Source organism: Pseudochaenichthys georgianus, chromosome 10, assembly GCF_902827115.2.
Source record: "Pseudochaenichthys georgianus chromosome 10, fPseGeo1.2, whole genome shotgun sequence".
Classification (NCBI taxonomy): domain Eukaryota; kingdom Metazoa; phylum Chordata; class Actinopteri; order Perciformes; family Channichthyidae; genus Pseudochaenichthys; species Pseudochaenichthys georgianus.
Genome location: NC_047512.1, coordinates 19,181,108 through 19,194,546, shown reverse-complemented (window position 1 = coordinate 19,194,546; position 13,439 = coordinate 19,181,108). Strand labels below are relative to the sequence as shown.

Genomic DNA, 13,439 nt, shown 5'->3' with positions numbered 1-13,439 from the left:
GTGTGTGTGTGTGTGGTGTGTGTGTGTGTGTGCGTGTGTGTGTGTGTGTGTGTGTGTGTGTGTGTGTGTGTGTGTGTGTGTGTGTGTGTGTGTGTGTGTGTGTGTGTGTGTGTGTGATGATAATGACTTTAGACTACAGTACGTTGCTCTTAGCACTCTCTTTCTTCTTGTCTTTATTTCTATCTCTCCTTTGTGTATGAATCAGACCTTCTGTTCTCTTTTTCTTGCCCTTTGTACGGGTCGTTCGCTGCAGTTTCACTCATGTGTGGTCTGGTTTTTCCTATCTTTAAAGGTGGGAAATAGGCCAGAAATTAAGAATGATGTAACACTTTGATAATGTTTTTCTTCAGACACCATTTGGTCGTTCAAACACCTCACACAAGGACACGCTCTGGTCTTTGGTGATGTTCCCATGAGTCTGTGCAACCTGCTGGTCACTTTATTCTCACATTTGAGCTCGGTCTATAAGAGAAATACATGAATACACAGAAAAATAAATGCATCGTGGGACGGACAATGCCCTGATGGCTGACTGAGTGTCTGACACTGGAAACATCTGGCTGTGACAGGGTGCTGCTGAGCTGGTTCACTGATCGCACACACTGCACAACAGAGAAACACCTGCACGGAAGTGGTGTGTGTGTGTGTGTGTGTGTGTGTGTGTGTGTGTGTGTGTGTGTGTGTGTGTGTGTGTGTGTGTGTGTGTGTGTGTGTGTGTGTGTGTGTGTGTGTGTGTGTGTATAATGGAAGCTATAATGGAAGCCCCTGCCTCTGTATGAATGGGATGTGAATGGGTGATTGATGACATGTATATGTAAAGCGCTTTGAAGAGTTGTAAAGACTGGATTAAGCGCTATTTTAAAATGAATTCATAAACATTTGTTTCCTGGAAAAACCAACCTTAAAAAAATGAAGACACAGAAACTGCTATCACATGTGATTTTTTTAAATCGTGATTAAAAATATTGTATATAAAATACTGTCTAATGAGGTCTCTGTTAGCTGACTTACATGTACCTGTGGCCTCGGAGTGTACACTTGCAAGAGGACATACACTTCCGAAGCTCTGTCCAAAATGCCAACCTGCCAGAGATTGTTCTTGGTTTTGAATCTTCTCACCATTGCTAAAATTGTGTTTTGTGGGAAAAAAGAGCCTTGGGGGATATTTAAGCCTTTACTTTGTCGTGTCCTAAACATGCTGATTCTCAAATGAACTGTTAAGTGAAGCTAGAGGAGAGATGAAGGAGTAACAACTTAAATGTAATAAAGAAACTCAGACATGTTTATAATTCTGAATGAAAGATTGCAGGATAGAATAACCAATTCATGTTCATATGATTCATCAGGTTTGCTTGTTGCTGTCATTTCACTTTATTGATCCAGTTATTAAGTCATCACAGTCCCTTCCTGTCAATCTCAACATGTATTGTCTGCACATAGAAAAGTCAACAACACGACTGGACCTACGGGAATAAAAGAAAGAAGTACTGTATGTTTCATTCCATCAAAAATCCAAGTTGGAAGAAATCAACACAGCTGGATCAGTACAGTACACGTGTCCTCGGCCAACATTGGTAGCAGTGACAGATGAGTGCATTAAGAGGGTGACTAGTTATATAATACCTCTTGGAAATAATCACTGAACACATATTCAAGTAATGTCTCTGTGTGTGTGTGTGTGTGTGTGTGTGTGTGTGTGTGTGTGTGTGTGTGTGTGTGTGTGTGTGTGTGTGTGTGTGTGTGTGTGTGTGTGTGTGTGTGTGTGCGTGTGTGCGTGCATGCGTACGTACGTACGTGCGTGTGTGTGTGTGTGTGTGTGTGTGTGTGTGTGTGTGTGTGTGTGTGTGCGTGCGTGCGTGTGTGTGTGTGTGTGTGTGTGTGTGTGTGTGTGTGTGTGTGTGTGTGTGTGTGGTGTACACTAGTATAAACTTTCAAATTATTGTATTTCCATGGCCAGTTCTGACATTAGGGTTGTGATAACGCACTGAAGCACATTGATGACATGTTCAGACTCTTCTATGTTTTGTGTCATCAAGAGAAATGCCTATGAACAAGTATTTTGACAATTTGAAATGGAAAGAATGCAGAACAGCATTTAAAAGTAAAATTAGAATGGAAGATTAATGTTATTGAAAAGGTTGTATTACTGACTGTGTGTAGGTGTAGATGACAATATCTATGCCAGGATCAATAACTAGACAAAGTAAGGCTTATTGAGGGGATATCATAATTGATAACATGATGAATGAATATACATGAAACATGATAATGTCCCCATAAACCTGAAGCACACACACACATGATGATTATATCATTTTGCCATGACATGCCTGCACATTAATCTCTAAATATCAGAGTAAAGTGTTGCTGAAGGGGATCTTTAAATAGTAAAACAGGAAAGGTCACTCTGCCCTGTTCTCTCTAATAACATCATGTCCTGGTTTAGTGTTGCTATTAGCGCTCTCCAGTGGACAAGCAGTGACAGTGACGTGAGAGACACAGACACAACATCTGCAAAGACATTACATCGCATGACATCCCGCCACTACGATTCCTTCCCACCCTAGGAAAGATATATTACAAAACATTAAATAAAGCAAATGTTATTAAAGACATTTTTATCAGGGGAAGTTCCTGCAAGATTATAGAGAAGGGTGACAGAAAACCTGACCGACGACACATTTTTTAATTCTCAGGAATATTAACTTTTAACAATGCTCTATTACGCATTGAACTCTGTTCACCTTCATGAGTAGACAAGTTACAGAGATAAACATCTAAGAAAACCCAAAGTTTTTGTTTTAAAGTGGCTTTTAAGCTCCACACTTCAGCCCCACCCGGACATCCCTCCCCTCCCTCCCTCCCTGCCCCTCCTCTCCCTCATCCGCGGACTGCCGCTCCCCGTGACGCCTCTACCGGAGTCACAGCACACGCACTCCGGCCACATGCTCTCTCGCACAGGGACCTGTTCTCTGTCAAACTGCATCGGACTGAATGGCTTGTTGTTTCCCACCTGGTACTGAGACAGCTGATGGGACCCTGGATGCCTGTGCCTGCTCGCTGTGAGTCCTGTAGTCCTCTCCCCTGAACAGCCGAGAGAAGCGAACAGGAGGCTGCAGGAGCGCTCGGTGGGACCCGAGAGGACAACACTATGAAGTTGTCGGTCCTCCTCCTCCTCCTCTGTCCGCTGGCCCTGGCCGTAATCCCCGGTAAGAAAACTGTTGGTTTGTTTTCTAAATACTTTCGAATATCGACAACATTTCCACTTTTTTGTTTGGACAGAAAAAATATGTGGTGTAATCTAACAATTATGTCTGAGACAGATTCGAATAATTTCCACATAACTTTCGATGAATTCGTCAACCAAAAAGTGCAACCTTCTCATTCATGATTATAACAAAGTTGTCTTGTTATTTTACTGCAGTTTTACAAAATGTGCCTTCTTTTACCTTACCCATATCTTATTTCATGTGCGTTATTCCTGTAGTGTGCTATGTACTCAAAGAAGACATTTCCACCTTTTTGTCTCTGATTTGAAATTGTAAATGAATATTAATATACAGTTTAGAACTAACAATGCTAATCAGATGTTTTAATCAGATGAGATGTTAAGCAGCATATTAGTTCAGGATTGGAATGATGCGGCCTGGCTCTTGTTTGTGCTGAAGCTGCTATCAGATAAACAGGAACACCTGTATCATGTGTCAGAGTCCTTGAGAGCACAGACAGAGGTGATCCAACTGCACTCTGACTTTGTGGTTTTATGTTTGCTTTGATCATACTTTTACATTTATTCATGAATGGATCAGTCATGTGTTGTCAGACAGAGCCAGCACCAGGTTATAGGTCCATGCCCCTCCTCATTAGACCATGTGGTCCTCTTGCACTTGACGTCCCCTCTGTCTGACATTATATAGCTGTCTCTTGTCAATATGACATGTCCCTCCATGCAGAGACATCATATCGCCTCAGGCTGATGTGCTGACTGACTTTCCCCTCGCACTGCAATTGAACAAAGTGCGGAGCTCCATCATTCACTCGTCTTTCTCCTTGATGTCTCTAGCACACAGCTGGCGGACTGAAGTTATTATGCTGTGATTTGCCAGGGGAATTTCCTGCATGTAGCTTTTTTATTAATTAGGGTTAGCTGGATTTGGAGACACATTGTTTTATACGCTTTTGTTTGCTCATTTATTTTCTCTTTGTGTCATACATATTCACATTGGGGAACACAATTCTGGATTTACTAATGAGTTGAGTTACATTTTTCCAACCATCTCAGGACAGTATACAAGTTTTAATATGAACACTTTTCTGGAGGGTTACTGTTCATGGTGCTAGAACATATTTTCATATCTTCAAGCACATTTTCTTTTTGGTAAGGCTGACTCTAGAAGTAGGCAAGAACATCTCCAAAAACCTACTGAAAAGACGATAGAATCCATTTTTGTTTGTCTGTTTTCCAGTGCCGTCCACTTTAAGGGCGGTAAAAGTAATGCTTTTTTTATTTTTTTTAAAGGTATGTAATGAAGTCTTTGATCTACCCAATTGTATTGAGAAGTTAACACAAGCAGTATTTATGTAATGAACAGTTGTAAATCCACATTCATTCTATTTGTCCCAGGTCCGAATGAGTTTATGTCCTTGGCAGAGATGGAGGACGCCCTGCTGAGGAACCTTTTCCAAGGCTACCAGCGCTGGGTCAGGCCCATCCAGCACGTCAATGACACCGTCACGGTTCGCTTTGGACTCAAGATCTCCCAGCTGGTTGATGTGGTGAGGACACACCTACAATCACACATGCATACCCATGTGCTTCTTTATTCATGAGGAGATGTGTTGTGTGCTCCCCACTGGTGGAGCAATACTGCACGCACATATTGAGATAAAAAAACAAACTATATTGTTCTAGTTTTTAAGCTGCTTAAGGTAATGTAGTTAGAAGTTACCTTATTTGTATGCTTCATATTCAACCTCATCATGACTCAGATCTTGAAGGACGAGTTTGGCATTGTTCCGTGATTTTCTTTTTAGCAATACATCCCATCAAAGTCGCAATCAAAGTCAAAGTCTGATTGTTTCTTCAGTGCTATTGGACTCAATTCTTATCCAAACTATTTTACACACACAAAAAAAACAACATCGTGGCTCTGGGTGACAATTTCCTTTTTTTACAAAATAAAAACATATAAAATGGTCCCCCAGAAAATGAACAACTTACTGCTATTAAAAAAAACGAACAGTTTTAAATGTTTAAATTGTTAAAAATGTTTAGCCTGTCATTTAAAATATTTTAATTAAAAAAATTATATATTGTGTATGACCATTTTTTAAAGATGAACACATTTCATTAAGAATGCTTGGATCTGAGCGCCATGAATAATGTGTGACGTTTTAAGAGATGGACTAGCTAACACATTGTTGTTTTAGGGTCTCTTCATGGGATTCATTGACAAAAACAATTAGGAAGCTTTCCAACTTTATCCTTCGAAAGAAGAGAATTAGTTAACACTCATGGAAATATAAGAAAGAGGACCACTGGCGAGAACTGAAAACCACAGTTTGATTTGAATGGTAATTCCCCATCAGCCGAGTGGTGTTGCTGTCCATGGTTCTGAAACCAAACAGGGCACGAGCACCTAGCAGTGGGGAGCTTTCTGTGTTCCTGAAATAGATCGGGAACACTCACTTCACGTCTACAAACACAGTCTCCATACTCTGGAGTGGTTCTTTAATATTGCAGAGGCACGCTGTGATAGGTTGAGATGGTGTCCAAATGGAGAAAACGGAGCATGCTAATGGCAGAGCTGCTCTTCGTGGCTTGAAATATTCATATCAACCAGTTTAGATTGCACTCTTTATCCTTCCACCTAACACATGTGCTGGGCAAAGACAATCTGTGATGCCCTCTTACGGCTCTGCAGAGAAGAAAGAGTTAGGTTAAGATTAAGTGTTGGATTTTGTAAAAGAGACGGAGAGCCAACCAGAGACACAGCAGCTTGTCTCTGCTGCTTCTGTACATGGCTGTGTATTAGATTATGGTTCACCTCTGCTTTATGTGATCATCAAAACATCCGACTCAGTCTGACAGCTGAGGCCTGGTCTGGATGTACCTAACAGCTGCATGTTTTGTTTCTCTATACTGTTCATATCCAGTCTTAAGCTCTTAGTCTACCCCCGTTTCTTCAAACTCACCTCCAGTGATGTGGAAATAAACCTGTGCTAACCACTCTCCATCTCTCTATTCCTGTCTTCTTCTATTAACCTCGAGCTGCAGTTATATCGCTTCAGCTTCAGGGTTCACGTCACCCATCTCCGTGTTATGTTTCTTCCTCTTGTTTGTAAGGAAGTGGCAGTGACGGGTCAATTCGATTCGGTCAGTTCAGAGCAAGGATAAGATTATTAGTTTTACTCCCAACCAAGCTTCTCATATTCTCCACTAATCAAATCTAACATTGTGATTTTAGAACCCAGATCACAAAGTTCTTTTTTGCTGGAATCAAGTTACATCAGATACAAAACTATAAGGCTGTCAATTGTTTTGCGTTTAGAGATAACATAATGTGAAATGAACTGATAATGTTGATTTTTAGAAACTACCCTAATTTGAACATGTGTTTGTCCTCTATGTTAATGTATATTGTACCAGAACATTCCCTACGTGGGAGATATCAGAGCCCTTTTACCAGCTTTTGAATATCACGGTCTATGAATGAAAGTAAATACAAAAACATTTGGATTGATAGGTCTCAATCCTTCTGATTTTGTTGATGTGTATATCCTTTTTTCGTTTAAACGTTGATCATGAGATGAGCCTGACCTACACATCTTGCTTCTTGCGTCTTCACTTCATTTTCAACTCGGTTTTCTTTGTCTGTCTTTTAGGATGAGAAGAACCAGCTAATGACAACTAACGTGTGGCTCTGTCAGGTGAGAAAAACAACTCAACAATATTTATAAATATTATAATAGTCTGATTTAAAGAAACATGATAACCTTCATATGGATAGTGTCTCCAACTAAGATACTGTATATTAAGTTCAGCATCAGTTCTTGACAAAATCTGTTTCTGTTCTGTCTGAAAAAATGGATGTTATCAACTCTAGGGGCATATCACTTATTAAAATATGTTTCATCATTTCTTTATGCTTATTAATGCAAATAAGACTCTTAGTATTGTATATCAGTCTAACAATCCTGCATCCTGTGTCCTTGTGTTCGTGTCGACCAGGAGTGGATCGATTACAAGCTGCGTTGGAATCCAGACCAATACGGAGGAATCACTTCCATCAGAGTCCCGTCTGAAACTATCTGGCTCCCAGACATCGTCCTCTATGAGAAGTAAGGCTGCTGTATTATGCTAGGAGCCACTGGACATCACATTCATAGGACACTTACAAAAAGACACCTTGTCCGTATGAAAAGCACAGCAACCGCAATTTCATAGACTCATGTATGTCATTTCTTTTATAGAATAACATTATCAAGATGTAACCAAATTGTAATGAGAGCTGTAATTGTATACGTTAAAATAACAGTTATATTATACTGAGTCATATTTGAAATAAAGATGGTATAAAAGACAACACTTATAGATCATCTACAAATGTGATTGGGAGACTTGTGTTCTGATTGTGATGTTTCTTCAGCGCTGATGGGCGGTTTGAAGGCTCGCTGATGACCAAAGCCATTGTCAGGTCCAATGGCGGTGTCACCTGGACGCCGCCTGCCAGTTACAAATCCGCCTGCACCATGGACGTCACCTTCTTCCCCTTCGACCGCCAGAACTGCACCATGAAGTTTGGCTCCTGGACATACGATGGCCACATGGTGGACATGGTCCTGATAGACAATCAGGTTGACCAGAAGGACTTCTTCGATAATGGGGAGTGGCAAATCCTCAATGCCACCGGTGCCAGAGGGAACAGGAAGGACGACATGTACACGTACCCCTTCATCACCTTTTCATTCATCCTGAAGAGGTTGCCATTGTTCTACACACTCTTCCTCATCATCCCTTGTTTGGGGTTGTCCTTTCTGACTGTCCTGGTGTTTTACCTCCCCTCCGATGAAGGGGAGAAGCTGTCTCTCTCCACCTCAGTCCTGGTGTCGCTCACGGTGTTCCTCCTGGTCATAGAAGAAATCATCCCCTCCTCCTCCAAGGTGATCCCGCTCATCGGAGAGTACTTGCTGTTCATCATGATCTTTGTCACACTCTCGATCATCGTCACTGTGTTTGTCATCAACGTGCACCACCGCTCCTCGGCCACCTACCACCCCATGTCGCCGTGGGTTCGTAATCTCTTCCTGCAGAAGCTGCCGAGGTTGCTCTGCATGCGCGGACACACGGACCGGTACCATTACCCAGAGCTGGCTCCGGAGAGCCCGGAGCTGAAGCCTCGCTCAGGAGGACGGAAAGCTGGCAAGAGGCCGAACAGCGGACAGACAAGTTCTGATTCCAAGGAGGACGAGGCCTGGGCGACCATGTTGGACAAGGCTATCTACTCAGTGCGCTACATCAGCAGACATATCCGCAAGGAACACTTCATCCGTGAGGTTGGTTTCGCTGCATGAAGGAAGATTGAAGTATGCACTAGCTCTAAGGGCTTCCTGTTTATACATGTTGTTATCTCATCTCCCATTTCTTCTTCTTCCCAGGTCGTACAAGACTGGAAGTTTGTGGCCCAGGTGTTGGACAGGATCTTCCTGTGGGCTTTCCTCACCGTCGCAATCCTGGGCACTGTCCTCATTTTCACTCCAGCTGTCTACATGTTTTTCAAAATCACTCCTCCACCGGGAAGTGAGGATCCACCATCAAACTAGTAGCAATAATAAACCACTTTCACAAACAACCGATGGTCCACCAACAGATGCATCTTGTGTTGCCTCTCAGCAGGTGAAGGCCACTAAGGTGCTTTGTGAAGGAGAACTTGGACTCTCTGATGGTTAGGTTTGTTCTTAAGATCCACTTTGCAAAACATTGTATGCACATTATAGCATATTTTTGAGTTTTTATAATGACATGTTTTTTCCCGAGATAAATAAGACAATGTTATTACAAATTGGTGCCACTTAAGTTGCTTTGTAGTCAAAGTCCTATTTATTGATTTATTTTCTCGCTGGCTTTGAGAAGCATGTAGCTATCAGTATACTAGACTACACATACTTTAAGATATTTCAGCTCAAACTGAATGAAACGTGAAAAAAGGAGTAAAAGAATAACTTTCTTTAAGGTAATATTAAACTTTAAAGTGTTTTCACATTTCAAGATCTGCTTGATTTATGCCTAGTTCCTCTTCATTGCGTTATGTTTCTAAATAGCATTGCCTTTGATTTGTTTGTTGGACCATCTTGAATCCAGAATGGCAAAGAATCACTTCCACAATATGTTCAGTTTATACATTTGTATGTCTTGAGTTGCCAACAACATCTGAACTACCTTACAAATTCAGTAGAGATGCAATAACCTGTTACATGTTTGCAAAATGTTTGGGTCAATAAAGACAAAACGAGCTCTTATTTGTGATGTTGGACAGGAACTGTTTCCTTGTCTTTCTCCCCCTCCTCAAACGCAAACGTTGCTTTGCTCACTGATATAAGTTAAAATAATGATTATAATAATGATAAAGTAATGATTACATGAAGACTGAATGCACATTTCTGCTATCAATTACAAAACCTTCAAAAGTACTGTATTGGATTGTAATCCAATACTTGTCCAACTTTATTTGTAAAAATAAAGTTGTTTTTAATACATTATGTCTTTTTTTACAATAAGCTCTGCTAAAAAGGTACACAAATAGAGTTAACATGGGTGAAGTGACAGCACCACCTAGAGGTAAACCACAGTAAAAAAATCTCTCCAATACATTATTTATTTCCTTCTATTTCATTTCAATCAAATCTTATCTCAAAAAGCTTAAAATGCATGCTTTGTTACGACGGGAAGTGCAACGCAGCAACTATTCTAATACTTGGGTGTGATTTGTTTGGACTAACTTCAGTGTTATGTCTACGTTTGCTCTAACTCGCTGACAATGATGTGTTCCTCACTCTTCAACGTGTTCAGACCAACAAATACGTTGCATTAAAAAAGAAAACGACAAACTGTGATTGTATGTTGTGTTTGTGGTCACTGCTTATATGAAAATGATATATATTATAATATGTGTGTTTTTTACAGTTATATATATAAAAGGTTTTGTGCACATCAACATGTCTTCCACTGGATGGAGGTCTAACCACATTCATGGTTGGTAGACAATTCACATTTTCTGCTGCAGGCATTTAACAAATGTGTGACAGACACGGGGGAAATGTTTTTATTTAATTGTTCTGAATATGTTGGCAGCTCTGTCAATGGTTAACACACATCTGGTGAGGAAGCAGACTGGTTTAAATACAGTTTGTTTTTTTAAAGAAAATGTAAAAAGCACATTTCAGACACGATATCAGGATTACTAACAAAAACTGCAGATATTTATTTCAACTATCTAACTTATGAGATACATTTGACAAATAGGGGAACACATTAACAGGATGTGCATGTGTATAACATCACCTAAGGGAAGTGGATTTAAAGGCTGCTTTTTGAGCCAAGATTGTCTTGCTTAGACTTCAGAGATTTCAAAGCAGGTCCCAAGAGCATTAATTTAGGTTTTACTTTTGAAGGTGCTGCATTAAAGCTCACATCCTTTAAAGTATGAGCACGAGGCTTCATGTGAATTTCTTCGCTTGATGTAATATTTACACTCTCGCTCAAATACAGAGGCAGCCACATGAAAATGTCCACCTACAGTAAGAGCTGTGAGAAAAAGTGTTGATGCAGAGAGACAATAAGTAAAGGTCCAGCAGAACAAAACTCATAAATGATTTAAACTGATTCTATTCATGAACCTAAGCAGCTCTAAGTATGTCTATGAAGGTGTGACAATTACATTAGTACATGTTATTGTGCTAACTCCTCTTCCCACACGATGTGGTCTACATCGCATGCCTCTTGTGTGTTGTATCAAAGTCTCTGTGTTTCTCCCTCACCCTCGTGTGTACCGCTGACCTTTGCAGTACACTCCTATAATTATGTGTGAGAGGTCTGACCTGTCTTTGATATCCCATAATAACCTGGAGTCATCACCTCAGCAGGGTAACAGAGACACATGGCTGGCTGGCAGCAGGACAACAGAGGAGGAGCTCGTTGGGAAGAACCAAGATGTATTTAGTCATGTCGGGTCGTAATTCACAGATTACCTAAACAAAATGTTTTAATGAATGTTTCTGAGATGATTTTTCATTCGTCAAATGAATACTTTTTTCTAAAAAGATCCCTCCTGACAAGTATGACTGCACAGTTTTCGGATGCAGACACACAGACATGTGGATTCCCAAAGGCATGCACACGTAGCTCTGGGACCCTTGTGCTCTCTGCTGCTGTTAAAGCTCTGCGTCTTCCACACATAAAGGGTATACAAACTAAAACCCATCCGACCCCATTCTATCACACACACATGCACCCTGCTGGGACCGGCACATATTTGATTTGGGAACATGGGTAAGATGGGTGTTTGATCAAATACGCATTTAAAATATCATACTAACTTCAGATTTCACCATTGTCATTGCAGATTGAATCTGTTTTAACTTTAGTTTATGTCGGGTTTACATACGTTTAGGCTCGTGTTTACAAAAAGAAATAGGACAAGAGGGATGTTGAAGAGAAAAAGAGATTGAGAGAAGAAGGAAAGACGCAATGGTGGCTCCACAACATTTAAGTCCATTAGCAGAACACTTCTCATTTATAAGATATAACAAGTCAACAGCTCCCTTTTCTCTGTGCTACAGTTCATCTCCTATCAGTGGATTGATGCGTTTAAATACGTGAATGAGATCATTAGATAATGCAGATTCCTCTAACAGTCCTCATTTGGGGAAACATGTGTTGATTTTAAGCACTAAGAATTGAGAGGTATAACATAGATTGTGTATTTTTAAACCAAGTCCACAAGTAATACACTTTCTCTGATGGTTGATGTTTAAAAATATAAAGTTTGATGGCAACTGGGGGCCAAACCTCTGTGGTGCTTCAGTTAAGTGTTCCTGTCTGGAGGTTGTTATTGATAACTGTTAAATATGGTGTGAAAAACAATTGAGGGGTCAGATCTAAGTCTGAAGAAGAGTCTTAGATGTATCAAGTTTGCTGGTTGCAATAATCTGCATTTTTGTGTGCATTGTTTTCTGGTGACATCACCATCACATTATAAACCTGACTTCATGTTTAAAACACTCAGCTTACTTTAGTCATGTACGGATGCTTTCATGGCAGTTTTCTGGAGGCAGTATCTTTTACATATCATGGTTACATCAACATAGGTGGGAGAAATATGATGTATGGATGGATTATTTGTCTTGTTTGATAATGTTGATACCGTTCTCATCTGTGTGTCACTGCTGTTGACACAGAACAGTGCTGCACGTAATTTCAGCAATATGTAGAGCTCTTCATTAAACTTCAGTTTACTTATTGATAATTTAAGTAAAACAATTAGCTTTTGGCTCCTTGGTAGAGCAAGTAAAAGGATAAAGGTTGTGATCAGGTTTCATTGAACCATGGCGTACTAAATCAAATCTAGTAGCATGAATCTCCTCTGATTGAGCTCCACAAGACATAGACATTTGGGAAATGAAAAAAAGCAAGAACTGTTGTTAACCCAATGGCACGGGACTGCTTCTTAGATGATACACCCCTGTTCCACTGAGAGGAAGCCAGGCGGTGCCAACATTTGCACAAATGTGCAGCGTTCCCCCTCATTGCGTATCGGATCCTATTTCCGACTGAAATTATTTATGGAATGGAATAAATAGGTCATTTTATTATGAGCCAGGCTGGCACAATAAGGTGACAAATATAACAAAAACGCAGTTGATGAACCTCTTTTAAAAAAAGCAAAGAGGAAAATTGCAGCGTGACGGACATTGCATTCATAACTGAGAGTCTACAGCTGTGGGAGAAGGAGGGCTGGGTGGTGATCAGACCCACTTCCAGAGTATGGTTGTGACCTGCTCCAAGAAAAACCAAGATGGGAGATGTGCCTGTTTTGGATGTAACTGTGCATTACCTTTATTAAAACCATAATGAATTGTTTTTGGTAATTGAGGGGCAGCTCAGGAAACTGTAAACGTATTGACCCATTATGAATTTTAAAACGCAGACGTGGCGATTGTGTTTCCAAATCATTTCTTATTTTTAATAAAGTAGATACAGAACAACATTATCATTCATTTGGAGATTTGTCTGTCCACATGATAATTGTAATTCTCTCTTATACTTACAATTACTATATTCACCAGCTGGTCAATAACTTTGTGTGTCTGCTGTTTGGTGCTAGACATGTTGTTCACTTTAAGATGATCAGAGATATTATAAACTTATTTGAGCACCTTTT

The 13,439-nt window shown here is 40.3% G+C and overlaps 1 protein-coding gene across 1 annotated transcript; it reads left to right on the top strand.

The window, feature by feature from the left end:
* The first annotated feature begins 3,125 nt into the window (after positions 1–3,125).
* On the top strand, positions 3,126–8,840 carry LOC117454425 (neuronal acetylcholine receptor subunit non-alpha-3-like). The gene is made up of 6 exons (XM_034093652.2): positions 3,126–3,209; positions 4,625–4,776; positions 6,886–6,930; positions 7,232–7,341; positions 7,650–8,556; positions 8,659–8,840. Exons 1-6 carry the CDS (start codon positions 3,152–3,154, stop codon positions 8,821–8,823), a joined length of 1,437 nt encoding a protein of 478 aa, XP_033949543.1. The 5' UTR covers positions 3,126–3,151; the 3' UTR covers positions 8,824–8,840.
* Positions 8,841–13,439: the final 4,599 nt, after the last annotated feature.

What these genes read in the sequence shown, in the direction of transcription:
- LOC117454425 (XM_034093652.2), top strand. Translation starts at nt 3,152, where the DNA reads ATGAAGTTGTCGGTCCTCCTCCTCCTCCTCTGTCCGCTGGCCCTGGCC. An exon ending in TCTCCCAGCTGGTTGATGTG is followed by an intron (nt 4,777 to 6,885) that starts GTGAGGACACAC and finishes TCTGTCTTTTAG; the next exon opens with GATGAGAAGAACCAGCTAAT. An exon ending in GACATCGTCCTCTATGAGAA is followed by an intron (nt 7,342 to 7,649) that starts GTAAGGCTGCTG and finishes ATGTTTCTTCAG; the next exon opens with CGCTGATGGGCGGTTTGAAG.